At 48.2% G+C, this 27,217-nt stretch overlaps 1 protein-coding gene across 15 annotated transcripts in view; it reads right to left on the reverse strand.

The window, feature by feature from the left end:
• The window catches only part of KMT2C (lysine methyltransferase 2C), a 1,799,940-nt gene that overhangs the window by 337,258 nt on the left and 1,435,465 nt on the right, over nucleotides 1-27,217 (reverse strand). For 14 of the 15 annotated variants that reach the window (XM_078663231.1, XM_078663229.1, XM_078663237.1 and 11 more), the window contains one exon: nucleotides 23,310-23,474. The exons of the other annotated variant lie outside the window; for it this stretch is intronic. In XM_078663231.1, the coding sequence (XP_078519357.1) occupies nucleotides 23,310-23,474 (165 nt within the window). The remainder of the gene's footprint in view (nucleotides 1-23,309; nucleotides 23,475-27,217) is intronic. 15 annotated transcript variants of the gene reach the window in all.

Here is a 27,217-nt window from a genome sequence, read left to right on the forward strand (position 1 = left end):
GGCCCACTGAAACTTCAGGTCCCACTGCAGAGCCCGCATCCGCCACCTGGCGTGATGCACCAGAAGGATGCAGGAGGCCATCAGCCCCAGAAGCCGCAGCGTCAACCTGACCGAAATCCGGGACAACGGCTGAAAGATGGGAATCAGAGCCTGAATATCCCGGACCCGCCGTTCCGGAGGATAAACCCGAAACTGCGCCGAGTCGAGAACCGCTCCGATGAAAAGGAGCTTTTGAGAGGGACACAGGTGTGATTTCGGCACATTGATGGAAAACCCCAGCTCGTGCAGGAGGTCTGCCGTCATCTGAAGGTGGTGGACGACTGTTTGGGGCGAGCCCGCCTTCAACAACCAGTCGTCGAGGTAGGGGAAGACTGAAACCCCTAACCGGCGCAGAAGAGCTGCGACCACCGCCATCACTTTCGTGAACACCCGTGGGGCGCTGGTAAGGCCGAATGGGAGCACGATAAACTGAAAGTGCTCGTGGCCTACCGTGAACCGCAGGTAACGCCGGTGGGCCGGCAGGACGGGGATGTGAAAATACGCATCCTGCAAGTCCAACGCTACCATCCAGTCTTGTGGGTCTAGAGCAGCCAAGACCTGAGCCAAAGTCAACATCTTGAACTTCTCCTTCCGGAGGAAGCCGTTGACGTTCCGTAGGTCCAAGATAGGACGAAGGCCCCCTTTGTCCTTCTTGGGCACCAGAAAGTAGTGGGAGTAGCAACCACACCCTACTTCTGGCCCAGGAACGCGCTCGATGGCCCCCTTGGCCAAGAGGGCCGTAACTTCCTCCTGCAGAAGTGTCAAGTGGTCCCCCGACACACGGTGGTTCTGCGGTGGCATGGCTGGAGGAGTGGACTCGAAGGGGAGGGAGTAGCCCCTTCGGACGAGCTGCAGCACCCACCTGTCCGATGTAATCGTGCGCCAGTGGGAGTGGTGATGACGAACCCTGCCACCCACTGGCGTCACATGGGCCCGAAAGCTCGGACTAGGAAGATTTGGAGGCTGCAGCGGGGGGAGGTGTGGACTGACCTCGCCGCTGCCCTCTACCGCCACCACGGCGGAATCCACGGCCGCCACCGCGCTGGGGAGCGGTCTGCGGCGCGTGGCTGGCAGCACGCGTGGGACCGCCCCTTCCTTGGCCACGAAAGGGGCGAAACGAACCCTGCTGCTGGCGCTGGGTCGAAAGACCCAAGGACTTGGCCGTGACCCTGGAGTCCTTGAAGCGTTCAAGCGCGTTGTCCGCCTTGTCACCGAACAGGCGACTGCCATCGAAAGGCATGTCCATGAGGGCAGTCTGGACATCCGGCGAGAAGTTGGCGGATCTCAGCCAAGCATGGCGACGAATCGCCACCGTCGTGGACATAGCCCGTCCCAGCGAGTCGGTCGTGTCAAGACCACACCTAATCGAATACCTCGCCGCGTCCCGGCCTTCAACCAAGGCCTGGTTGAGCTTGTCCCGCACCTCCTGCGGGCACTGCGGCAGACACTCCGCGACCGTGTCCCACAGGGAGTGGGTGTAGCGGCCCAAGAGGCATGCGGTATTACAGGACCGCAGTCCAGCACTCAAAGACGAAAAGACCTTCTTGCCAAATTGGTCATATCGCTTCGATTCCCGATCGGGCGGAGCCGACGGGAATGCGGACTGGGAAGTGGAGGCCTGGATCACCAGACTCTCCGGGGAGGGATGGGTGGAAAGGAAGGCAGGGTCGTCCGAACACGGACGGTGACGCCTGGCAACGTTCCGGTCAACCGGTGCACCGGAAGCGGGCCTGGACCAGGTGCCCAAAAGGACATCCGTCAGGGCCTCATTAAATGGCAGCAGAGGCTCCTGTGGGCACGACTGCGGTTTAAATACTTCGGTGAGGATGTTAGGTTTCACCTTAGCGACGGGGAGCTCAAGGCGCAAAGCCTTGGCAGCCCTCATCAGGACCACCGAATAGGCAGCCCCCGCCTCCGACGCCACAGGGGAAGGCGAGACAAACCCAGGGTTGGGCGACTCGTCCAGACCACTGGCCTCACCTAAGTCACCTACCCAGTCCACGTCATACTGGCAGGCTCGTGACAAAGGGTCCTCAGACCCCTCCCAACCCTCTCCATATTCGTCCTCATCGCCATAGGACGAGTCGACGATATAAACCGGCTCCTCGGAGCCAATGGGCCCCAACGGCGCCGGACTCGGCGTCGGATGACGCCGGTCCGACTCCGCGTCAGGAGTCAGAGAGGGATCGGGGGTGGCGCCGCGCGGCGCCGGCGCCCCGACGCCGGCCGGAACCGACGGCGGAGTCGCGGAGGCGGCACCACGGGTTGCCCCAATGGAATCGGCGCCGGGGAGGCCGGAGGACCAGCCGGCGACGACCCTGAAGGGCCCAGCGGCGCCGGGGCCGGAGCCGCCGGCGGCGCCGGGGCCGGAGCACTCGGCGGCGTCGGGGCAGGTGCACCCGCACCGCTCGGGCTCCCAGACGGGACCGACGGGCCCGCAGGCGCCGTAGGCCCCGCCGGAGGAGACATCGCCCTCATAGCCATGAGGAACTCCTCAATCTCCTCGCGCGACGCGCCTTCCCCAGGGACCGACGGGTATGGGGCAGACGGCGTCGGCGACCCACGCGGGGCCACCCGAACCCCCGGCCGCATCACGCGGGCGTCGGGGGGAGTCGGGGGTACGATGATGACGCCCCGACCTCTTGTGACGCTTACCTGATGAACCGGAGGAATGGTGGCGACTCCCGGAGCGCTCATGGCGGCTCCGCGATCGCTCCCTCGACCGCTCCCTCGACCTCCGACCGGACCGGGACCGCTCTCGACGCGGGGCCGACACTCGGAGTTCGAGCAGCTTGCGGGACCGCTCCCGTCTAGCTTTACCTGTCAAGGCCCGGCAGTCGACTCAAGACTCGACGTCGTGGTCCGTGCCCAGACACCGGAGGCAGAGTCGATGGTGGTCGGTGACCGACATCATTCGGTTGCACCCGTCGCAACTCTTCAACCCGGGCATCCTACCGGCACCTTGAAGAAAGAGTTAAAGTTAACAAAACTAGGTCAAAAGACCGGAGTACTGCTCTTCGGATCTGCGCTAACTGGCGCGGAAAAAAAGAAGAACTGACGTCAGCGCGCGGAGGCGGCGTCTATATACTCCAGCGACGTCATCACGGCGCACGACGCCGACGACGCGGAGCCGCAGGGGACGCCTGCAGACGACGCCTACCGACGCGCAGGGGTACTGCTACGCAAAAGTTTCCGGATCCAGACTGACGCCTGGGGATATTCTAAGGTAAGGAATCTAATACTAACCTGTTTCTTTCAGATCCCCCGGCCGCATCACGCGGGCGTCGGGGGGAGTCGGGGGTACGATGAGGACGCCCCGACCTCTTGTGACGCTTACCTGATGAACCGGAGGAATGGTGGCGACTCCCGGAGCGCTCATGGCGGCTCCGCGATCGCTCCCTCGACCGCTCCCTCGACCTCCGACCGGACCGGGACCGCTCTCGACGAGGGGCCGACACTCGGAGTTCGAGCAGCTTGCGGGACCGCTCCCGTCTAGCTTTACCTGTCAAGGCCCGGCAGTCGACGCAAGACTCGACGTCGTGGTCCGCGCCCAGACACCGGAGGCAGAGTCGATGGTGGTCGGTGACCGACATCATTCGGTCGCACCCGTCGCAACTCTTAAACCCGGGCATCCTACCGGCACCTTGAAGAAAGAGTTAAAGTTAACAAAACTAGGTCAAAAGACCGGAGTACTGCTCTTCGGATCTGCGCTAACTGGCGCGGAAAAAAGAAGAACTGACGTCAGCGCGCGGAGGCGGCGTCTATATACTCCAGCGACGTCATCACGGCGCACGTCGCCGACGACGCGGAGCCGCAGGGGACGCCTGCAGACGACGCCTACCGACGCGCAGGGGTACTGCTACGCAAAAGTTTCCGGATCCAGACTGACGCCTGGGGATATTCTAAGGTAAGGAATCTAACACTAACCTGTTTCTTTCAGATACATGTAACAGGGGGTGTCCTCGTGGGAGGTTACTAATAAGAGGCAAGGCGGGACTACTAAGCCTATTGACCAATACAAAGCCACCATTTACAAAGGACAGGGACTAGAGGCAGTTAAAAAGATGGTCAGAAAGTGGGTGGAGCTTAATGTCCATATCCTGAATACAGCATGTTTTGAAGAGACCAGCAAAACCTAAAAAGTGTGGAAAAGGAAGAGTAAACAAACATGCTTTGGTAAATAGGCACAATCGTTTTTTGCGTTTTTACAGTCTGCTGCTACAGGAATGCCCTTGAGAAGCACAGATGGATCCAATGCACTTCACAAACGCAACACTACACTTTTGGTCAGAGACCAGGCCTTGAAGATTTAACAACTGTCCTCCATAAAAATACTACCCTTAATTAATGCAATCTAGAGGTAGAACAATGAAGACCTTTTAATGGACAGTCTCTGGAGGATACGTTATGAAACACGATTCAGGATAGGGTGACCACTTACCCCATGTCGTGGGTACTCTCAAACATTTTCCCACATGCAAAAAGTATGGTCTGTACTGCACCGAAGGGTAAGCCTTCTCTACTTGCAATTCCTACCTAGGGAGTGTTGCATGTAAAAACAAAGTAACTTGATTACTGAATTGGAATGAAATAGAATTGCACAATGCGAACACAGAAAACCTGGGATCAATCCCATCTTCCCCACTAGACAAAACTGTGCAATCCTAACCAACTGTTTAGTTTCACTTTGGCTCTTCTTTCTTCATTATTACAAATAAGACCACCTTAAAATACATTCGTTCATGATATGTGATGTACAAAACCTACTCTTGTGTTTGATTTAATTTCCTATAATGTTGTCCATGTATAATAATAGCCCAGGTGACCCAGAGGGGTCCACATGACAACCTATTTGCCTCTTAATTTACTATTGGTGTTGTCAGGGCGGGAGGAGGCATGAAAGTTTGTTTCTACGTTCATTTTTAAAAATTACCACTTTTAAAAGCTACTTCTCAATGCATTGATAGAACTGGATGTACTAAGTTGAAACGCTCTGCATGTTAACGAAATACAACTTTGGGGTATTTTGTAGAGACTTTCACATTTTTACACGTTTGTTACAAGATAGCTTTAAAAATAAATATGCTTTTAAAGTGCTGCAGGACACCTCATGTTTGCCCGTCTATTTGACATATTTCTGAATGTCAGTGCTCGCTCAAGTAAACAGTATCCCACTGTTGCTGTTCACCCTAGCATGTAAAGCTCAGGAGGACCACAAGCAGCCCCCGGGCTGCACTTTGAGTGTTACTTGCTCCAGGTCATTACACCAATTCCAGTCCTGGACTTTTGTGCGATAGCCGAACACATTTTGTATTGCTCTAATTGAACTAAAGCACCTTAAATTAACGACTTGCAGGTGAAAAGTTCACGACTGGAACTGATTTAGGCTGAGGTAATCACCCTAATTCGAGGACGCAAACTACATAGAAACCGGTCATTAGTGCAAGAGTCACCTACTGGAAGATCTTACATGAGGTGCCCAATGAGTCTACGGGACAGACATTGGATTGAGAACATGGTCTTAGAGTTCAAGGAATGCTCTAAGAGGGGGCGCAGACAGACAGACAGACAGACAGATACACACACACACACACACAGTTTCAATTGTGTCACTGGTGTACCAGTCACAACATGGGCTACTGGTTCCAAAGATGCATAACAGCACACTGGAAAGCTCTGCAGAGCGGTGGTAAGGGTACAGACATGTGATTGGAATTACTAGTCACTGATAGGGCACAGGTATGATGGGTTCCCTGGTTGGATTCGTTCAATTAGATAAGCTCGAGTGAGTACCCTCAGTATTACTCCCACATGAATTGGAAAGCGTGGGGATGGTGAATACAGGGGGGGGAGAGGAAAGAGAGAGCGTAAGAGGACGGCAAGAGCGTTCAAAGCGAACATCTGCATCATACTGCCTGACACCGACGACCGAAGCGCCAGAAGAGAAGTAAGCCTGTGTACCATACAATTAGCAGTGATTAAGAGGTACGTATACATCGCACAACACACAGAGCCAGCGCCGTCTTTAGAGCAGTTGGCGCGTGGTGTGACAATCATTTTTGCCACCTCCTCCTCAGATTCCCTCATGACCACCATGCAAACATGCCCATCACCTCAACATAGCCACTCTCACATATCTTTAATTTGTTTTAAAGCTCTGATAAAGGCTGACTTTACTAATAAGAAAGTATATGTACCCAATCATCATTGCAGTGCCCGAAGGGGAACGTGGAGAGGGGAAGGCAAGTGATTCAAGTGAGGTGGTGAGGTAAGTAATAGGCGGTGATAAAATACCACAATCAAGCATTCAGGCATATATTGTTCGTATGCCAGGAAAACAATTAGATATTCGTCATATTGCATAACATCTGTACATATTTAGCCATGTAACACAAAAGTCCACAATAAAGTAAGTACTGTTGAAGCGACTGGCATTAGCGAAGTGTTGACATTTCGGCCCCTGTGTGTGCAGGTTCTCCCAACCCTTCCTCAGGACAAAAGTGGGGGGTGCGCTGGAGCCACGGAGCACTTTCTCCCTCCACCAATGATTTGTGAGAGGTCCCTCCCTAACCACTCACGGTGCCCCGTCCTCCAGCGCACCCCCTCACCACCCCACTTGAATCACTTGCCTTCCCCTCTCCCCGTTACCCTTCGGGCACTGCAGTGATGATGTTTTTTACAGAAATGTATGTCCTTTAATGCTTTTTTTGACAAGATGCTAACTAGTTTCAGTGTGATTAAATAACACTGACACATCAATTCTTTTCTGCTTTTGACTCTGTAATTTAAGTATCATCGTATTCTTTCCTTTTCCTGACACAATTTCGATGTTTTAATACTGGGACCACCGTAATATATACAATAACAAATATGGGCAGAGAGTGGGCACGGCTTCAACTACATACTTCAATACAGCATGGCTTGGAGAGCAGCACATTCGCTACCCAGGCTCAACCTAAAAAACAAAACATTAAAAGGAAATAATATATAAAAACACGGGTCTTCCAAAGAATACACCATAAACTCTGAGTTTACCCTTGCAAATTTCTAAAAAGTGAAGTACATAAAATAAAAATGTAGACATGCAGTCCGCTCTGAAGGAGAAAACAGCCTACACCTTAAAAACACATAGTCCAAGAGGACTTAATGAAGGATAAACCACAAGAAGATGCATTCTAAAGAATACAAAACGTAGGCTCTGAATCTATCAGCGCCATAATAAATATGCACCCTACAAGAATAGTGAGGACATACTACACTGATTACTCTAACAAGTAAAGACCAGAGCGTCCCTATATACCAGACTTACCACTGGCATAACATGTCCCTATGAGAGACAACAAAAGGTCAAAACCATGCACACTTTAGCATACTGCACTGCTTCAAAGCAGCTTGCATCAGAAAATCTTCCATACAATTTGACACGTCTCTTGATAATAACCTCTGGAGCACAAAGCTCATCCTCAGAGGCTAAGGGACAATGGAAAACCTTCCTCAGTCATCCAAATCAATACCAGCCTAAAAAAGGGGAAACAAAATGGTACTGAGGATAAAACATCTGCTCTCGCAGGGCACCAAGTGGTCACACCAACAATAGACATATAAAATGCCCCAAAGACGCTTACTCGCTTATAAAGAAAAAGCCTGCATTTCAAGTATAAAGACAAGTTACACAAAAAACAACGAAAAGCTATGACTCTGAAGACCTTTATCTTTCACAGAAGCATCTTAACGCTGCATCAGCTTGACCCCCAAAGAGATGGGCTCCAGCAAATGGCATGTCAACCAAAGTCGACTGGACAGCTTCCGAAAAACCCGAAGTTTCCAATTAAGCCCAACGCATTAATGCCACTGCCGATGCCATAGCACAACCTACAGAGTCCATAGTGTCCATACCGCACCTTATGGTAAGCCTAAGAGCCGGCTGACCATCCTTAATCAAAACACCAATCTCATTGCTGAGGCTATCCGGAAGAGATGGTAACACATTCTGTAGCGAATCCCATAAAGCATGGGAATATCGACTCAGCACACAAGACATATTTGAGGATCTCAAGGCTGAGCTTGCCGAAGCAAAGATGTGTTTACCACAAGCATCGCGACCCCTAGATTCCTTACCCACTGGAGTCTTAGGAACAGAATCTACTTTCTGTGAAGAAGTTGCAACCTGAGTCACCAAGCTACAGGTAGAAGGGTGTCTATGAAACAAACTGGGTTCCTAGGCGCAGAAAGGTGTCTACGTGCAATATATCGGTCCACTGAGGCCCCAGATTCAAGCTTGGCCCAAGTACCTATACAATATCAAAAAGGGCCTCCCTAAATGGAAGAACAGGTTCTTCCCCTGTCCGTCCCTGAAAAAAAGACCTCTATCAAAGGATCTGTGGAGCTGTGCACCGTAGGACATGACAAGTTTAAAACTGTAACCACTTTCCTTATGTCTGCAAAGGAGGAACTTGCCTCCGTACCAAGGCCAGGGGGAGAAAGCAACCGTGAAGCTGATGAAGAATCCAGGCCACTAGCCTCTCCCAGAGCAGACAACCAGCTCTTCTCCATCAGTGGTACATCAATGTCAGATATAGGCTGCAAGGTACTTGCCTCAATTGGCAGACTGTCTGTCCACAACCTCTTCCTGAGAAGGAATCAAAACCTGCATATTACCTTCAGTCTGAATAGTTGACTTTGCATCCAACATTGTACTACGCCTACACCAAGGAGGAGAAGCACCTTCGACCGAGGCCGCTGATGTGTCGGAGTCGGCTAATCGAAGTCCAGCGTCATAGGGCGAGATCCCGAAGGACTGTGGATCTGTGCCAAAGCCGTGCCAGCAGAAGTCGACCGGCACCAGAAGACGTCGACCGGCGCCGACCTCTCATCTCTAACGGCTTAACTGTCACTGACGCCAAACCCTTCGACGGCGTCCCACTCACCTCGTTGGGCCTAAAGGCGCTTCAGAGGAAGACGGGGTACCAAAAATGAGGTGCAAGGTATTATAATATTTCCTCATCTGAGCCACTGATGCCCCAGCTCTTGGAAACACTGGGAGACACGGTGCAGAGCCGCATACTGTGGAGCGTGAGGAGCCATGGGAGACAGAGTCTCCATGAGAGGAAATCCGAGAATGTCGCAAATTCACCGATCCCTTACCTTTTGACTTCTTCAGAGACTGACGTCCTCCAGAAAGGCTTCGGCTCCTAGATCAACCCCGCAAAAACTCTTCCCAAGACAATGAAGACCAAGACTGGGAAGCCTACGAGGATCGTGACACACGCGCCGCCATCAACTTCAAATACCACTCCTTCAACGACTTTGCTTTTAGTTTGCAGCAGGAGCTACAATCCTCTGTGCTGTGGTGCTCGCCTACACACAACATACAAATTGTATGCGGGTACGTCACCAACATATCTCGGCTACAAGACCCTTAAGGTTTGAAACTTGTAGACATTAGACAAAGGCACACTGTTCCACCAACTCAGTGTCGAAGCAGGTAAAAAATAGAAAACGACCCAAGCAGCGCAGAAAAGAAGAAACTGAAGTCCGAGCATCGGAGGGGACTTATCTCGCTCCACTGACGTCATGACAGGAGTCGACGTCCTCTCGGAGCCGCACAATGCCGTCGCCCGGCACGCAGAGGTACTGCTGAAAAATTTCCAGATCCAGACTGCGCCTGGGGAGAATTCAGAAGTTAAGGAATCTGTGGTTAGATGTCTCTATCATATACAACTTGTACAGGTCTTGGCCCAAAACTAAAAGGAAGGAGTATGCACAGTATGTGTATCTAAAGCCACACATGCCTCGAACTGTAAAATGTTTGTATTTTCTTGAGTGGCAAATCAGTCTATTTGCTGGAACTCCCAGCATTTCAAGTAGGAGTTCCCACTAGTAGACTTGTTGATGTGTCCTAATGAGCAGGTTAACAAGGACTTTATGAACTCCCAGCAGGTACTCCGTGAGGAGGTGAATGTGGTGGTGAATTGCCCAATGGCAATTGTTTTTGCACCACTGTTGAGAACTGCAGTGACTGAGCCCCGCCCTGTTTCTGCAGGTAGTACATGGTGGTCATATTCTTTGTTTTTATAATTACTACTTTGCGCTGAATGCCCTGGAAAAATGCTTTGAAGGCTAAGTGAATGGCAAGATGTTTGAGGTAGTTTATGTGAAAAACCCTGCTGCTAGTGGGACATGAGACTCTGAGCTGTCATGCTGTGGGGATGAACCCTCCCTGCCAAGGAGAAATTCATCCGTGGTAACCTTCACTTGTGAAATGGGGTTGACGCAGGGCCTGCCCTGCGACAGGTTGTTGCTGTTCCTCCACTGCAGGCAGCGATGAGTGAGTGTTTGCCCTTACCAACACTAGATCTTTTAGAGGACCCTCTGCTTGTGACCATAGTGTGTGAGGCATTCTTGCAACAGGTGCATGTAGAGTTTGGTACGGGGAACTAAGGCAACGCAAGAGGCCATCATGCCTAAGAAACACAGGATCGTTCTGAGTGCAAGACAATGACATGGCTGTAAAAGAGGCAATAGACATTGAAAAGCTAGCACTCGTTGGGGGATAGGGTCAGCTTTGCCAGTGATGGCTTAGAGAATTTACCCTATTAATGGCTGAATTTGTAGGGGCTGAATATGAGACCTGGTGGCCTTTATTGTAAATCCAAAGCTGTGGAATCTAAACAAGAGAAGACATGTATGCCTTTCCTTCTGATGTGGGAGGCTAGGACCACTAGCTCTTGGGGCTGTAGTAACATTGAAGGGCGGCACCTTGAATTGGCATGAAGGTCTACCTACAATGAAGAAGATGTAGTGTTGATGAGCTGGATGGATGAGTACGTGTAAATAGGTTTCTTCCTGGTCTAGGGTGGTTATGAAGCCGCCTTGGTGCAGCAGATTGATACCATCTTGTAGGAATTTATTTGAAAATGTTATGCGGGGATGTATCTGTTGAGAAGCCTGAGATCTAGGATTGGTCTGAGGGAGTCATCCTTTTTGAAGATTAGAAAATAAAGTGATTAGACCCCTCTGCCCCAGTTTAGTGCTGCCACTGGCTCTATGCCCCCTTTGCGCAAGACTGCGTGTACCTCTTCTTGAAAAAGACAGAGGTGTTCTGCACTTGGAGTTTGTGCATGGGGTGCAGTGTCTGGTGGGTTTGAGAGGTGATCCAGGCAATACAAGTGTTTGGTGATGCCTAGGACTGATTGGTCTGAGGTGATTTCTTCCCATCGTGGAAGAAACTCTTGTAACCTCCACACAGCAGGTGATGTGCTATTTGGGTGGGGTGGAGCTGCATGGTAAGTCAAAGCTTTGCGGGAGAGGCTACCTTGGTTGAAGTGCCTCTAACCTTGTTGGAGTTATTACCCCGGTATACCCTTCATTAGTAGCCCCTGCCTCCTTGCTGGTGGTAAGACTGCAACAGTCGTTGGTATGCCCGAGTCTGTTTAGGAGAAGTGATCTTTGAACCACCCTTATATTGATGCCCACAAAAGGAGCTCCTGGTGGATTGTTTTTGAGGTGCTCCCCATAATCTAGGCTCTCTCCTTGTCTTTTTAATTTTCTCTTGCATTTCATCTACCTGGCGGCCAAAGAAACGCTCATCGTCAAAGGGTAGGTTAGAGCTGTTGAACTTTTTGCTTAAAACCAGAGATGCGAAGCCATAATTGATGGCATAAGATAAAATAAACAAGGAGATAATCTTAATCCCTGTAGCCGGTGTATTGGTGGCATCCATTGATCATTGTATTGGGGAACTGGAAATGATCTTGCCCTCCAATACGATCTGCCACCTTTTTCCTAAATTACTCCGGACGTACTGTAACAAACCCTCCATATCCTCCCATTGGGTCCTATCATACCATGATAGGAGCCCCACAGAGTTTATGTTTAAAGGCAATATGCACTACCAGGGAATCTAGAGGAATGTGCCATTTATTATAAGTGGGCTCTTAGGGAGAAGGGTTAAACTTGTTCCTTACTCTAAGAGTAACCGTCCAGTTTGGACAGGCTCTTTGAAGTGTCAGTAGCAGCCTTGAGCATCCCTTTTAGCAAAGATGGGGCCTATAATGAGCATTACAAATTTGCTAGAGCATCAACCAGGAAGTCTCCAGCTCCTGTTTGTTCCATAATGAGTAATATTTTCAAAGCCAGAAGGGTCTGGCTAGTTATTTAAAATTAAACCAGATCCATTGGCTTTACCTTTTTTCCCCCCACAACATCTTCTATAAGTTTTGAGTACTTTAGGAGAGATTTATAAAACAATAAATGAAGTCTTGGAATGGGTGTAATGCATCTTTTAGACCCATAATCCCCAAAATCAATTTATTTTTAGATACCTTCTGCTACGTTTGTGAATTTTGCAAGAAATTGAAAACAATGGTGCAGAAAGGAGGCAGGTTTACTATAGGCCCCAGAGACAGGGAGGGGCATTACAGGCCTACATCCCCAGCTTTGCCCCAGGGCAGGTACTGGGGTTTTATACTTTATAAATACTACCTCCACTTTTCCCAAGGGGGGAGGTAGAGTGTGTATTCTCTGCTCACCTTTTCCAAGGGCGAGCAGGTCTCAAATAAGTGGATAAGTGGCTGGTAAGCTGGCACCTGCCCTGGTCTTCTTTTGGAACAGGGCTTGTAGGATGGGTGTAAAGTATCCAGGGTAAATACTGTGCAGTGCTGTAGGCCACACCGGAGCAGGTAAGCTGGAACACACTCCCAATTGTAATGAGGGGAGCAAGGGTAGGTGACAGGTGACCCTGGCATACAAATTACTTACATTTGGTAAAGTAATATCTGGTAGAGACACAATCTAGCCATAGATTCCTCAACTTTTGAATTCTCCCCAGGCGCCAGTATGGATCTGGAAATTTTTTCAGCAGTACCTTTGCGCGCCAGAGGATGGTGTAATACAGCTCCGTGATGACGTTATCTCCGGATAGGATGTCAATGGAGCCATACAAGTCCCCTACAGCGCACAGACATCAGCTCCTTCTATGAAAAGGTCTGTGCCAGAACGTGAAGCCACTCTAGAAACTGGCTGTGGAAACAGGGTGCCCAAAAACGTTCAAAATCTTTTAAAACACCAATTACAAACAACATGAAATGGTATGCCAATACCATCCAAAGGGTTTAAGGTAACAACCCTACATTAATTAACGATGCTTAGGCTATGTGAAACCCTGCACCCTGAAGCAGAACCATAGTTAAAAAGGGAAAGACCCTCCACTTCACAGACCACTCACTAATGGAAGTGAGAGGTATGGCCATCCGGTGCAGCCGTCATGACTCGTGGGTGGGGGTGTGTGGGGGTCATGCAGAGAGGGGGGGGAGTTTTGGGGAGGTTTAATTAAAAAAAAAAGCTAACCTACCTTTGCCAGCCCAGTCCCACCTCATCTCTGCTCCTCTCCTGAACAGGAAACAGGCAGCCTTCCCCCCATAGCCAATCACAACGCTGCAATGGCAGCCTGGTGATTGAGCGAGCCAGCCAGAGGTCTATGGGGAGGCCATTTTCTCCATGTAGGGTGCATGCAGCCCACATCGAGAAAAGGCAGAGTGCGCCCAAACATTCAGCGCCCTCAGCAGTGGGCAAGCCACTCCTACCCTGCCCTAGGGCAGACCCGCCCCAACCAAACCCTTCTGCTTTCTCGCTGTGCGAGAAGCAGAAACATAAAATGGTATTCATAATACCATTTTATGTTTCAGCTTCTCGCACTGCGAGAAAGCAGTGGGGAGACGCTCCTCCGCCGACATGGAGGGGCCACCCCTGATGGCCATAACAATATAAGACCCATGAAACAACAACAAAATGTTTGTTGACTCACCATTACGTGAGATAGTGACCACTGGTATACAAACCCTTTATAAATACAGGATTTAACCCCTTGTCTCATAGGTCTTTTGTTCAGCTGGGAGGATGGGCAAGGCGTTAAGGAATCGGCAGCGATATTATGTCTCTACCAGATATTACGTTACCAAAGGTAAGTAACTTGTACATCAGATAGAAACATCTAGCCACAGATTCCTTAACTTTTGAATTAAATACCAAAGCGATACCTCCCTGGAGGAGGGTCTGCGGATGAATCCTACAACAGTACTCAAAGAGAACCAGCCGGTCAATACTAACAACCGACTAAATGTACGCAGAAATAGTAGGAAAAGAGCCTGGCTTTTACTAGAACCTATGATCACTATCAGGGAACATATAAATATTAAAACACCCTATAGGACCAGAAAAATAAGTCCTGAGGGAAAATGGGGAAAACCCCCTAAATAACCATCTGAGAGGTGTCAGATACTACCATCTATTATCCAAGGGGAAAGAAAACTCATGGACTGCAAGGGTCAAAAACAAGACAAAAGCCTTTTAATCCAAATTCTTCACATCAATAAAGAAATGTCAGAGAAGAACTGTCTTGATAAAATCCATAAAGGAGGACTCACAGGGTTCATCCCCATTACACTAAGATGTGTGAACCTTAAATCAAGACCGAAGACATAATCCGTACACCATGAAAGGAGAACAATAATACGTCCCTGGTATAAAGAACATTTGCTTGCAAGTGACTACACGTAGGTAAAATCATACATTGTAAGGTTGTTAAAAAGAAATAAAAACACCACACAACTTTGAATCTGCACAGGATCTCAACTCAAGGACACCTTGAGGCGCCAAAAGGGAAAATAGGAAAGAGAAGCAACCACATCTCACCTAGAAACCTCTTTATATTTTCTTCCTTTCTTTTTCATTTTTTATTTATTTTACTAAACACGTGTTACACATGCACACAGCCAAGTATACACTGCATACGTAATGGCGAAATAGAACATAAAAAACTGTTCCAAACACTTTATATTATTGAAAAAGGTACCTCAACAAAGAACCAATCATCTTAGATGACATTTACCATAAGTATCATAATCATAGGTTACATGGCATTAAGATAATGCCTTCTGTAAAACGAAACCCCTGCCAACACATGCAATCACACCGGTGATCCAAAAGAATATATATTTTTTTAATGTTAATCCACCAGTACTTATTAAACTACTATATATAGATTTACCCTTCTTCAAGAAGCAACAGTCATAAGTTCTCCAAGACTGTTCAGTACTGAAAATAAGAAATTAGATGTATATCTCAAAAAGGCTGGTAATATCTAACCTTAGACAGAAAAACATATGCAAGAACATTGAAAGAGAATAATCAGAAGACCTTCTTATCCTAGCAATTCTCCTACTATGTAGCACATGACTGAAAACAGCCTAAACCGTTTCAGACACCGACTCTAAAACAATATAAGCCATTGAGCTTACACCGCCATGTTCCCAGATTGAACAAATGAATTACCTATGCTCTCCAAAAAAGGAGAGAGCCACGAACCTGTGTATTCCAAAGAATACAATTATGGTGTTTAAAAATCAAAACACTCATGAATCAATGTTCCCTCTAATTTTTTTCCTCTGTGTGCGGCAGTGGAGGGTCTCTGTGCGCTGCAACCATGGCTATGTGCGCCAGGAACCAAACCGTGCGTGTCTGCGGCGCCAAATGCCACTCGTTTTTGGTGCCCTTCTGCCCTCTGTCCCACTCGTTTTTTTTGCCCTTCTGCCCTCTGTCCCACTCGTTTTTGGTGCCCTCTGTCCCACTCATTTTGTCCCTTTCTGTCCTGTGTTCCACTCGTTTTTCCCTTGTTTTTGGTGCCCTTCTGCCCTCTGTCCCACTCGTTTTTGGTGCCCTTCTGCCCTCTATCCCACTTGTTTTTGGTGCTGCCCTTCTGCCCTCTGTCCCACTCGTTTTTGGTGCCCTCTGTCCCACTCATTTTGTCCCTTTCTGTCCTGTGTTCCACTCGTTTTTGGTGCCCTTCTGCCCTCTGTCCCACTCGTTTTTGGTGCCCTTCTGCCCTCTGTACCACTCGTTTTGTCCCTTTCTGTCCTGTGTTCCACTCGTTTTTCCCTTGTTTTTTGTGCCCTTCTGCCCTCTATCCCACTTGTTTTTTGTGCCCTTCTGCCCTCTGTCCCCCTCGTTTTTTTTAGCCTTTCTGCCCTATGTCCCACTCAATTTTGGTGCCCTTATGCCCTCTGTCCCACTCGTTTTTTGTGCCCTTCTGTCCTCTGTACCACTCGTTTTGTCCCTTTCTGTCCTGTGTTCCACTCGTTTTTCCCTTGTTTTTTGTGCCCTTCTGCCCTCTATCCCACTTGTTTTTGGTGCCCTTCTGTCCTCTGTCCCTCTCGTTTTTGGTGCCCTTCTGCCCTCTGTCCCACTCATTTTGTCCCTTTCTGTCCTGTGTTCCACTCGTTTTTCCCTTGTTTTTTGTGCCCTTCTGCCCTCTGTCCCACTCGTTTTCGGTGCCCTTCTGCCCTCTATCCCACTTGTTTTTGGTGCCCTTCTGCCCTCTATCCCACTTGTTTTAGGTGCCCTTCTGTCCCACTCGTTTTTGGTGCCCTTTCTGCCCTCTGTCCCACTCATTTTGTCCCTTTCTGTCCTGTGTTCCACTTTTTTTTCCCTTGTTTTTTGTGCGCTGCAACCATGGCTATGTGCGCCAGGAACCAAACCGTGCGTGTCTGCGGCGCCAAATACCACTCTTTTTTGGTGCCCTTCTGCCCTCTGTCCCACTCGTTTTTTGTGCCCTTCTGCCCTCTGTCCCACTCATTTTGTCCCTTTCTGTCCTGTGTTCCACTCGTTTTTCCCTTGTTTTTGGTGCCCTTCTGCCCTCTGTTCCACTCGTTTTTGGTGCCCTTCTGCCCTCTATCCCACTTGTTTTTGGGGCTGCCCTTCTGCCCTCTGTCCCACTCGTTTTTGGTGCCCTCTGTCCCACTCATTTTGTCCCTTTCTGTCCTGTGTTTCACTCGTTTTCCCCTTGTTTTTGGTGCCCTTCTGCCCTCTGTGCCACTCGTTTTTGGTGCCCTTCTGCCCTCTGTACCACTCGTTTTGTCCCTTTCTGTCCTGTGTTCCACTCGTTTTTCCCTTGTTTTTTGTGCCCTTCTGCCCTCTATCCCACTTGTTTTTTGTGCCCTTCTGCCCTCTGTCCCACTCGTTTTTTTAGCCTTTCTGCCCTATGTCCCACTCAATTTTGGTGCCCTTCTGCCCTCTGTCCCACTCATTTTGTCCCTTTCTGTCCTGTGTTCCACTCGTTTTTCCCTTGTTTTTTGTGCCCTTCTGCCCTCTGTCCCACTCGTTTTCGGTGCCCTTCTGCCCTCTATCCCACTTGTTTTTGGTGCCCTTCTGCCCTCTATCCCACTTGTTTTTGGTGCCCTTCTGCCCTCTGTCCCACTTGTTTTTGGTGCCCTTTCTGCCCTCTGTCCCACTCATTTTGTCCCTTTCTGTCCTGTGTTCCACTCGTTTTTCCCTTGTTTTTTGTGCCCTTCTGCCCTCTGTCCCACTCGTTTTCGGTGCCCTTCTGCCCTCTATCCCACTTGTTTTTGGTGCCCTTCTGCCCTCTATCCCACTCGTTTTTGGTGCCCTTCTGCCCTCTGTCCCACTCGTTTTTGGTGCCCTTTCTGCCCTCTGTCCCACTCGTTTTGTCCCTTTCTGTCCTGTGTTCCACTCGTTTTGTCCCTTTCTGTCCGGTGTTCCACTCGTTTTGTCCCTTTCTGTCCGGTGTTCCACTCGTTTTGTCCCTTTCTGTCCTGTGTTCCACTCGTTTTTTTCCCCTTGTTTTTGGTGCCCTTCTGCCCTCTGTCCCACTCGTTTTGGTGCCCTTCTGCCGTCTGTCCCACTTGGTTTTTCCCTGTTTTTGTGCCCCTTTTGCCTCATGTTCCGCTCGTTTCCCCAGCCACTCTGGCCTTTTGTTTAAGAATTGATGTTAATCAGACCCCCATCACGGGCTCCGATTAACAGCAATACTTAAACAAAAGGCCAGAGTCTTCCCCGCGCTTTCCTAACAAAAGCATAGACAGTTTCCAAACACACACTGTGCGTAGACAGTTTCCAAACACAGTGTGTGTTTGGAAACTGTCTATGCTTTTGTTAGGAAAGCGTGGGGAAGACTCTGGCCTTTTGTTTAAGTATTGCTGTTAATCGGAGACCGTGAAGGGGATCTGATTAACATCAATTCTTAAACAAAAGGCCAGAGTCTGCCCGCACTCCCTCATAGCCGCAAGCGCCACAAGCCCTCCCCCCGCCTCCTTACCTGCATGCCTCACGACCGCTCCGCTTCATTCGCGCCGCTCGCTCCTTTCAAAGCGGCCGGCGGCACGACGTCCTGACCGTGTGCGCGCTCCACGCGAGGTGGTGCGCGCTGAGGTCAGGAGCGGTGCGCGCGTGCCCTAGACAGACCCTCCAAGATTTCGCGGTTTGCCGCGAAATCGGCACTATTGTAAAAATGCCGCGATTTTTACAAAAGTGCCCGCGAAATCGGCACTTTTGTAAAAATGCAGCGATTTTTACAAAAGTGCCTACGAAATCGGAAGGTGATTGGGCACTCAGGACGCTGCCTTGCTCCCTGTTATACCATCTGTGTCTCCAGTGCACACTAAAAACATGCGAGGCACTGACACCACAAGGCACAGATCCAACAAAGGCCTGCTATTAGCATTTTCAGTGTGAAACGAGGCGGCGAACATGGCTTGTCGCTGGCTTTGTTTACACCAAACCTCTGCGGCGTGATTTAATGGAGGTAAACAGCATTCAAGCACAGAAGATGAAAGGCGCTTAAAGGTGCTAATAGACTGAGCGAAGGGTCGTACTCACCCGCAGTCAAGAAGAAAAGCCACTGCGGGGCTGCACAGAGGGGAGTGATACACGAGAGGGGGTTGTTTTACACTTGTACAAGCCAGCACTCATTTCTACAGGGATTGTCTTTCAGCTCCAACACCTTTCTAACAAAATCGGGGTGAAAAATATAAAAGTGATGGCTGGAATGCTTGAAATAAATAATGTGAACGAGTGACTCTCCACTCGATATCTGGTTGCACAGCACACATTTAACTCATCACGTTATCAAAGTCATGCATAGAAATCAACAATGCATCACAACATTTATACTATTGTAAATTACTCATTGTTTTATGTCCTGAGACATTAATTTAACCAATCATAATTGAAATTAAACAGTCATAGACTATTTTTAAATCTGTTACAAAAATATATGCAATGTAAACAGAACACCATTTTTGGTACAAAATTATTTGACAACCAAAAATCAACATCACATGTGTGCATCCTTGGTCTCTTCAGTGATGTGGTCACACTGCCGTCTTCTAGCCTTGCAACAAGATGTTTTGCTTGGTGAAAGCAAGCACAGGCTGCATCCTCTTCTGTAGTATTTGCACAGTAGTAGTATTAGATGTGGCTTTACCTCATATACAAGATGATAGATCATCATGTTAGCTCAGTAGGTGCCCAAATTTTAGCACATGTCCCCCAAATCTGAAGCTGGTTTTACCATCTGCAAATGTTCTGCAAATCGGGTAGGATCCCATTGGGAAGAGGTAGTGAATGTACTACCGGCTGTTTATAGAAAGAACCACCAGTAGTGTGGGATGTCACGAGGCCAGCAATTGACTTAAATACCATCGGCCTCAGTTATCGAACTGTAGTGTCCATATTTGTGCCGCTAAATTTGTTAATCCATGCCGCTGTATCCTGGGGGGTCTGACTAGAGCATGGGAGTCAATTCACTAAAATGCTTGGGGTAGTGGAAGGGACATCACAGGAAATAACATCACGTTGGGGCCTATTTCAAAGTGGAATACTCTGCTAAAACAGTTTCCATTGTTTTAAAGCTGAAAATGAATGATTATGAGTAAAATAAAATGCCGCAAAAATGCCGCAAATTTCCATATTTTTGCCGCTAAATTTCCATATTTGTGCCGCTAAATTTGCTAATCCATGCCGCTATATCCTGGGGGGTCTGCCTAGAGGGAACAGTGCTCATAATACATATGCAGTCCGCTCAAGAAGGGAAAACAAACTGCACTAAATACCCTGGTTAAGGAAAACCAGACAAGAGTGAAAGGTAGCACCAAAGAAAAAAAAATAATGGCTATGAGCCCATCATAATGGCCCCTATGGGGCATATATAATGTAGTCCAAGAAGGACCAATCTAATAGTAAACCAATAGACTAAGTAAGTAGCGCACCTACAAGCTATATATTAGCCAACCAATAGTCAACATAGAGATCAACGGTAGGAACTAGAGACTAAGCTTCTCATCAGAGTAAAATAAAGAACAAAACAGCTATGCGACTGCAAACACCACCTGGAGATAGAAACGGGAGGCAAATGCTCGCCCAATAAGGAAGAAGTAGTGATTAATACTTCAGCACCACAAGCACAACAACAGCGTTGGCAGGAACTAAACTTTTACCCAACTTAACGATCCACGGCAGTAGCTGTATAAAAGGGAGGCAAAAGACCTGAAAAGGCCATACTACAAGCGCTCAGCTCTCGCAACGAAAAGTGTATGCAAAGATCAGCAGAACATGCCATAACACCAGCAATAGAATTGGTGGTGCAAAAATCATACAGACTGAGTCAACTCGGGTACAAAGGAAGAAAGTCGGCAGAAAAAGGGAACTCCCATCAACGCAAGCTAAAAAAGGAAGGAGGATACAGGTAAAGGGTCTGACCCTCCCCGACTAGCCAGAAACATACATAGGGACGCATTTGCTTGGGCTACAAAAAGATGACCCCCATCAAATGGCACATCAATCAAGACCGACTGGACAGCTTCCAAAAACCCAGACGTCCGGAGCCATGCATGTCGTCGCAATGACACAGCAGACGCCAAGCCCGTCCAAAGGAGTCAGTGGACTCCATTCCACATTTGATGCGCAGTTTAGCTGCTTGACGGCCATCTGAACCCAACTGATGCAACACACCCCTGTTAGCCTCAGGGAACAAGGGTAAAAATTCATGCAAAGACTCCCACAGGGTATGGAGAAAGCGCCCGAGGACACAAACTGTATTCGTTTAGCGTAAATCTGCTCTTGTCGAGGAACAAATCCGCTACCAGCAAGAATCCTGATCCCTGGAACCCTGTTCGGGAATGATGGAAGTTCCCCATCTTAGGGGAGGCTGTAATGGCCTGGACTACGAAGCTGTGGTGGGTTGGCTGCCGAACAAGGCAAGCTGGGTCACCTGAGGCAGGACGGTATGTGTGGGCAATGATGCGGTCCACTGGCACACCTGACTCAGATTTTGCCCTTGCCCCCCCAATAAATTGTTAGTAAGGGCCTCACAGAAAATGAGCACCGGCTGAACCCTTGATTGGCCAGGATGTGGAACCTCTGTAAGAGGGTTGTAGTCGCTTCCACAGTAGGCAGAGTACTATGCAAGTTATCAGCCAGTCTCCTTAAGACCTCTGCCAAAGTGGAAATGGCTTCTAATGCAAGGCCCGGAGGTGACAAAAGGGAGGAGCAGGAGACAAATCTAGCCCACTCGCTTCAACCAGCTCCGCAATCCAGCTGTCCACCCTAGAAGGGGCCACTGGCTGCTCCATGGGTGTCATCTCCTCACAACCTTCCCCTAATAGGTCTTGTGAATCTTCCACAGAAATGACCGGCGCTGCATACGGCTTCATAAATGACGTTGAACGGCGTAAAGGCAATGCCGTGCCGATGTAGACATTGGAAGGAGGAGAGACTTCAGCCGGTGTCTGCGTTGATATCTGGAGTCGCGGCGAAGCCGGCTCCACAGTCCACACAGACTCGAGATCAGAGTCTTCCGGTGCCGCTAAAACAGGCACCTAAATGGCGACCGACATCGTGTCAGAGTCGAGAGCCATTGGTGGCCCGAAGGATTGTGCAACTGGGCCTCAGAGTCCCAGGCTGGAACTGCCCCCAAGGGTAAACCAGACTGCGATGATGCAGTTACGGCGCCTACGACCTCCTTGGGGCAAGCAGGCGCTCCAGAGTGAGACGGGGCCCAAAATCCACTGCGATGATGCAGTTACAGTACCTACGACCTCCTTGGGGCAAGCAGGCACTTCAGAGGGAGACGGGCCGAAAATCCAAATAGAGATCTTCATAGTACTCTTCCATCTGCTTCCAGGTTGTCCCGGCTCCAGGGAAAACCAGGAGGCTTGAGAGTGCGCCGGAGCGGGAGTCCCAGAACTAGGCCGAGAAACACCCACATTAGGAGTCGAAGAAGCTATAGAGGATCGGGCCGTCGACTTCTTGTACTGCTGCATACTGTGTGATGCCGATAGAGACTGAGAATGTTGCAGTTGACCAAGGGGTGAAGATCAGTGCTCCTTGGAACAACCTCAGGCCCGGGAGGAAGACTGGTGACGTGAGCTATAAGAACATGACAATGCGAAATGCTTCAGCTGCTGACAGACGTCACACTAGTTGGCATCATGGTGCTCGCCCAGGCATCACATACAGATAGAATTTGGGTCCGTACCCGACATCTAACGAGCACAAGACCCACAAGACTTAAACCCAGAGGGCATCGAGCACACAGTTTCTGATGAAAAAGATTGTCACAGCAGGCTGAAAAACTGCCAGATATGTGATTCTCTGGATCGGCGTTGCAGCACTGAAAAGAAGAAACAGACGTCCATGCGCCAGAGAGGACTTATATGGTTCGATTGACGTCATATCCGGAGACATCATCATGGACTGATTAAAAATGTTCTGATCCACATTGGCGCCTGGGGAGAATTCAAAAGTTAAGGAATCTGCGGCTAGATGTCTCTTTAAGATCTGCTCCTCCATAATGTTTCAGATCCTTAAGATTGATACAAATGGAAATGGGTGTCTGAAATGAAAAATCTGGACTCTTAAAGAGTATTTGTTGCAGAGATATACTAGATATCGCTTTAGAAATGGGCATGAAATACATCTTTTGTGCAACAATTTACAAAGAAAACAAAATCTGTATTAAAAATTTATTTTTGATACTCTTCTATAGGGACCCACAACGTCCCTTCGCCTTTCTGATATCTGTAATACCTACGCTGTCTTTAAAAAAAATACATTGATAACCTCGACTTTGGTTTAATTTTGTCTGACATATTCTGAGGAGAAACAACCATCACAATCAAAGGTCTGAATTATATATGAGACTTAGTGTCTATACTGTGATTTCATACTAGCATAACAAAGGTTTATCTTGTGTCAAGAAAGGTGTTGAAAGCCTTTTCTTTAACCAATATAGACATCATCTCCTGACAGTGGCCTTAAACTAAAAATAATACAATCCACAATGTGCTGTGTACAATACTTTTAGTCATGATTAAAGGTTTGACTTTAAAAGGATACTACAACGCTAATGAGCTTTGGTAAATAACAACCGGTCCTTATTTATAAGCAGTCGATGGACAACGTAGTAGAGTTTACCATACCTTATACATTAGCTGTGAATAATAATCCGAAACCCCATCTAGTGTGGCATTGCCAAAGGTCCCTAGTAGATGAGTTCCACCATTGAGCTGGCCACTGCCATAAGGAAGAAAACGTGCAAAATTCACTCCAAGTATTGGCTCCATGAGGGGCAAGAGAGAGAGTTGCTATAGGAAAAAAATATATCAGTAAGTAAACCTTTATAGAGGTGGAGAGCAATCAGATACCATCACACTACTTTATAACATTTACTAACTACTCCTGGTATTCACTTAGCAGCTTAAAAAATATGTGATAAATATGTGTGTGTGTGAGTATACAGATGATAGCAGGAAGTGAACATCTAATCAGCTACATAGTTGCTTGTTATATTATCCTAGATGCTACCTGGTGTCTAACAAGACCTCTGCTTTTATTTAACTGTCACTGTGATACCTACAGCAGACGGGTTTCATTTCCAAGTGTGAAAGGTATGCTGCCTATTTGCAGTCAGATCAGGAAAAAAACATTTCTTTCTACTAGCCCTGCACCATGAATAAAAATGTACATTTTTGCCTCAGCGCTTGCTTCCATAATATGGACCGGGGCGCAAAGGTAAAGTATTTCCTCATTTGCATGGGGCAGCACATCCATGAAAATGAGGGAATGTTAGCTTACGGTAATGCCAGCACTATCAATATTACAACAGGGACCGCACAAGCGTCTGCGGTCTCTTCAGGACCTTGCAGTGGTCTAGCTACTCAACAACCTGGCCTTACTTAAAGTATGTCTCAATCATTATGTTAATCGCGAAAAGAAGGGCTCTGAACCACAAACTCCTTCATTCACCTAGTAAGGTACATACATCTTCTTCATTCACCTAGGAAGGTATATGCTGACTAGTTTATGGAGAACCATAACAGCCCTCTTACCTTAACCCCCCCCCCAAATTATGAATACAAAAATCACAAAGTATATGGTGGCACGCCCAGCAGTTAATTATTTTCAATGTTTAGATTCAATTTGTGTTAAGTCATTTTGCGACATAAAACCAAAACAAATTAAGTAACAGTTTTCGAAGTCCATCACTTATGTCAAGAAAGTTCATGCAACTCTTTCATTCCAGTAACTGAGTGAAAAAGTCCATAATCAAATTAGTAGGATGCTGAAGTAACTTATCACATACTGTATTTGATTAAAATAGAAACAGTATACACTGTCAGTCATCGAATCACGATATTTATTTGTTTATTTAAAACCATGAAAGATTAAAACATGTATATGAAGTCATTTCAATACTTTACAGAAATAAAATCCAATAATCACTGCATTAAAACATACTAGGTCATTAAGGTATTTCTGTGTTTAAAAGCAGCATTAAGGAAACTGGACACAGCAGAACATACAATCACAGCAAACAACACCTGTAGATTTAAATAAACAAGACTGTATTGCGTGAAATTCAAAGATAGAAGAAGAAAGACCAGGCAATGGGGCATCAGATCAGTAGTATCCCTTAGGAAAACACCATAAAAAGCAAGATGCCCCAAATCTTTTCCTCATATTATTAAGATAATTTTCTTTGTTTTTGGATTAGAAATCGTTTTGCCACTCAGTGAATAAACTGCAGAATACATAGGTTGATCAAGAATGTTTTTTTAACCTATGGACAGTAATAGGAGAGTTGCTTCATCCAGTGCTGAACCATGAAAAGCTGGGACCGACTGTAAAGACCACTATTTGACAGCCACTAAGCTACAGAGGATCTCGTTTTAACAGGTGCTGGAGACATACAAGGGATTATTAACAAAGCCCCTCTTGGAAGTGTACAGTGCTTCCAGAAACATTGTATGCTCCCACCGACGACTCGCAAGGTGGTTCACAAAACTGCCAAAATCCATTAGGAGCCGCTCTGACCGTGGCTCATACCATCCATTGACTATGTTAAACATAGATTGCAAGATTCTGGTGAAAATCTTAGAGCGCAGGATCCAGGATATGGTTACACACTTCCTTCACCTGGATGTAAGTGGCTATGTCCTGGGTTGGAGTACCTCCCCAATCCGAACTCCTTATTATGGCTTAGCATACACAGTCCCCAGCACACGCTCGAATTACATTGCATTTTTTAAGTAGATATAAAGTGAACAAATAGACAATCGCGTCGTGTTTCTCTTTTTCTGTATTCTTTTTTAGGGCTCGCCCGTAGCGCAGGGGCGAGAGCCCTTTTGTCTGGGGTTCCGAAACGGACCCTGGGATTGTACACGCTCGTGCGTGTGTTTTTTGTTTTGTGTCGTGCTATTGGCTTTTGCCTGCGTGTTTTGTTTTTGAGATAGCACGCACTAGGTCAAAGGCAGGCGCATTGCTCAGACAATGGCCTATTGGTGTCTAATACGTGCATTGCTGCCATATGGTTTCAATTATCGTGCCCAGACACGGGCGCGATATTTGAAACCATATGGCTCGCTGTGGCGCGCGCACACCACTCACAGCTTTCTATGGTTTCAAAAGCGATCGCTTTCAGTTTCACAATCGCTTCACTTGTGGCTGGAGTATTGACGAGGCGCGTGCCACTTGGGATCAGCCCATGACTCAGGATGGTTCTGAAACTTAGGGTCTTTTTATCCGGCCCTGCGTGCTTAGGATCGAAGGCGCCCGCTGCACATTATCCATCTGTGAACTCCAGCATCCGCAGCCAGTCTCTAACAGCTGAATAGCAATATTCCGTGATTATTTGTAATCCTCTGTGTGCCGGGGCAGCCGCCCTGTGAAGGCATAGTGTGAAGAATGCAGGACAGTGTTGTTACGTAGGCTCGGTACTACTCAGATGTGCGGACATTAGTTGCCTTTTCATCGACACTTCTTATATGACTATGCGATGTGTGAATGACCTTACAGCAAACTCCCTCCCACCTTGGCCCAGAAAAGGACCTGCCACGGGCACTGGGCTTGGCACTTCAAATGATGCCTGCCTCTGCGTCCAACCACGAGCAAATGTATTTCCAGCTCTGATTGATCAAAGAGCAGCCTGCACTGATCCGGCCACTCGTCAGAAGACGGCTTTGAGAATAAACAGCACATTTTGAACATCTCCGTATTAATGGTGGGTGGCCGTCAGATTTTCCAGCTTCTAGACCAGAAGCAGAATGGTGCTCATGAGTGTGCATCTCAGATGCTGACCAGACTTTCTCACAGCCTCTGGTGGGAACCCTCAGCCTGGGCGTGTGTGCGCATCTGTGTATGTGTGCATGCCCATGTTTGTTTGCCTGTGTATGTGTGCGCATCTGTGTGTGTGTGTGTGTGTGTGTGCCTGCGTGCGTGTGTGTGTGTATGTGTGCGTGCCAATGTGTGTGTGCCTGTGTGCGCATCTGTGTGTGTGCATCAGTGTGTGTGCGCATGCCTGGGCGTGTGTGTGCATGTGTGTGTTTGCCTGTGTATGTGAAAGCGTCTGGGGATGTGTGCGTGCCTGTATGTGTGCATGCCTGTGTGTGTTTGCCTGTGTATGTGTGCGCATCTGTGTGTGTGTGCATCTCTGTGTGTGTGCGCGCATCTGTGTATGTGTGCGTGCCTATGTGTGTGTGCCTGTGTATATCATGGTGTGTGCGCATGCCTGGGCGTGTGTGCACGTGTGTTTGCCTGTGTATGTGAAAGCGTCTGGGGATGTGTGCTTGCCTATGTGTGTGTGCCTGTATGTGTGTGTGTGTGTGTGTGTGCGTGCGTACCTGGGCCTGTGTGTGCGTACCTGGGCCTGTGTGTGCGTACCTGGGCGTGTGTGCCTGCCTGGGCGTGTGTGTGCATCTCTGTGTGTGTGCATGCCTGTGTATGTTTGCCTGTGTATGTGAACGCATCTGGGTTTCACTTTCCCCCCTCATTTCAGCTCGGCTTATTGTCCTCATGGCACTATCAAATGAGAATACCCAAAGCATATCTC

This window comes from Lissotriton helveticus, chromosome 10, assembly GCF_964261635.1.
Source record: "Lissotriton helveticus chromosome 10, aLisHel1.1, whole genome shotgun sequence".
Lineage (NCBI taxonomy): Eukaryota > Metazoa > Chordata > Amphibia > Caudata > Salamandridae > Lissotriton > Lissotriton helveticus.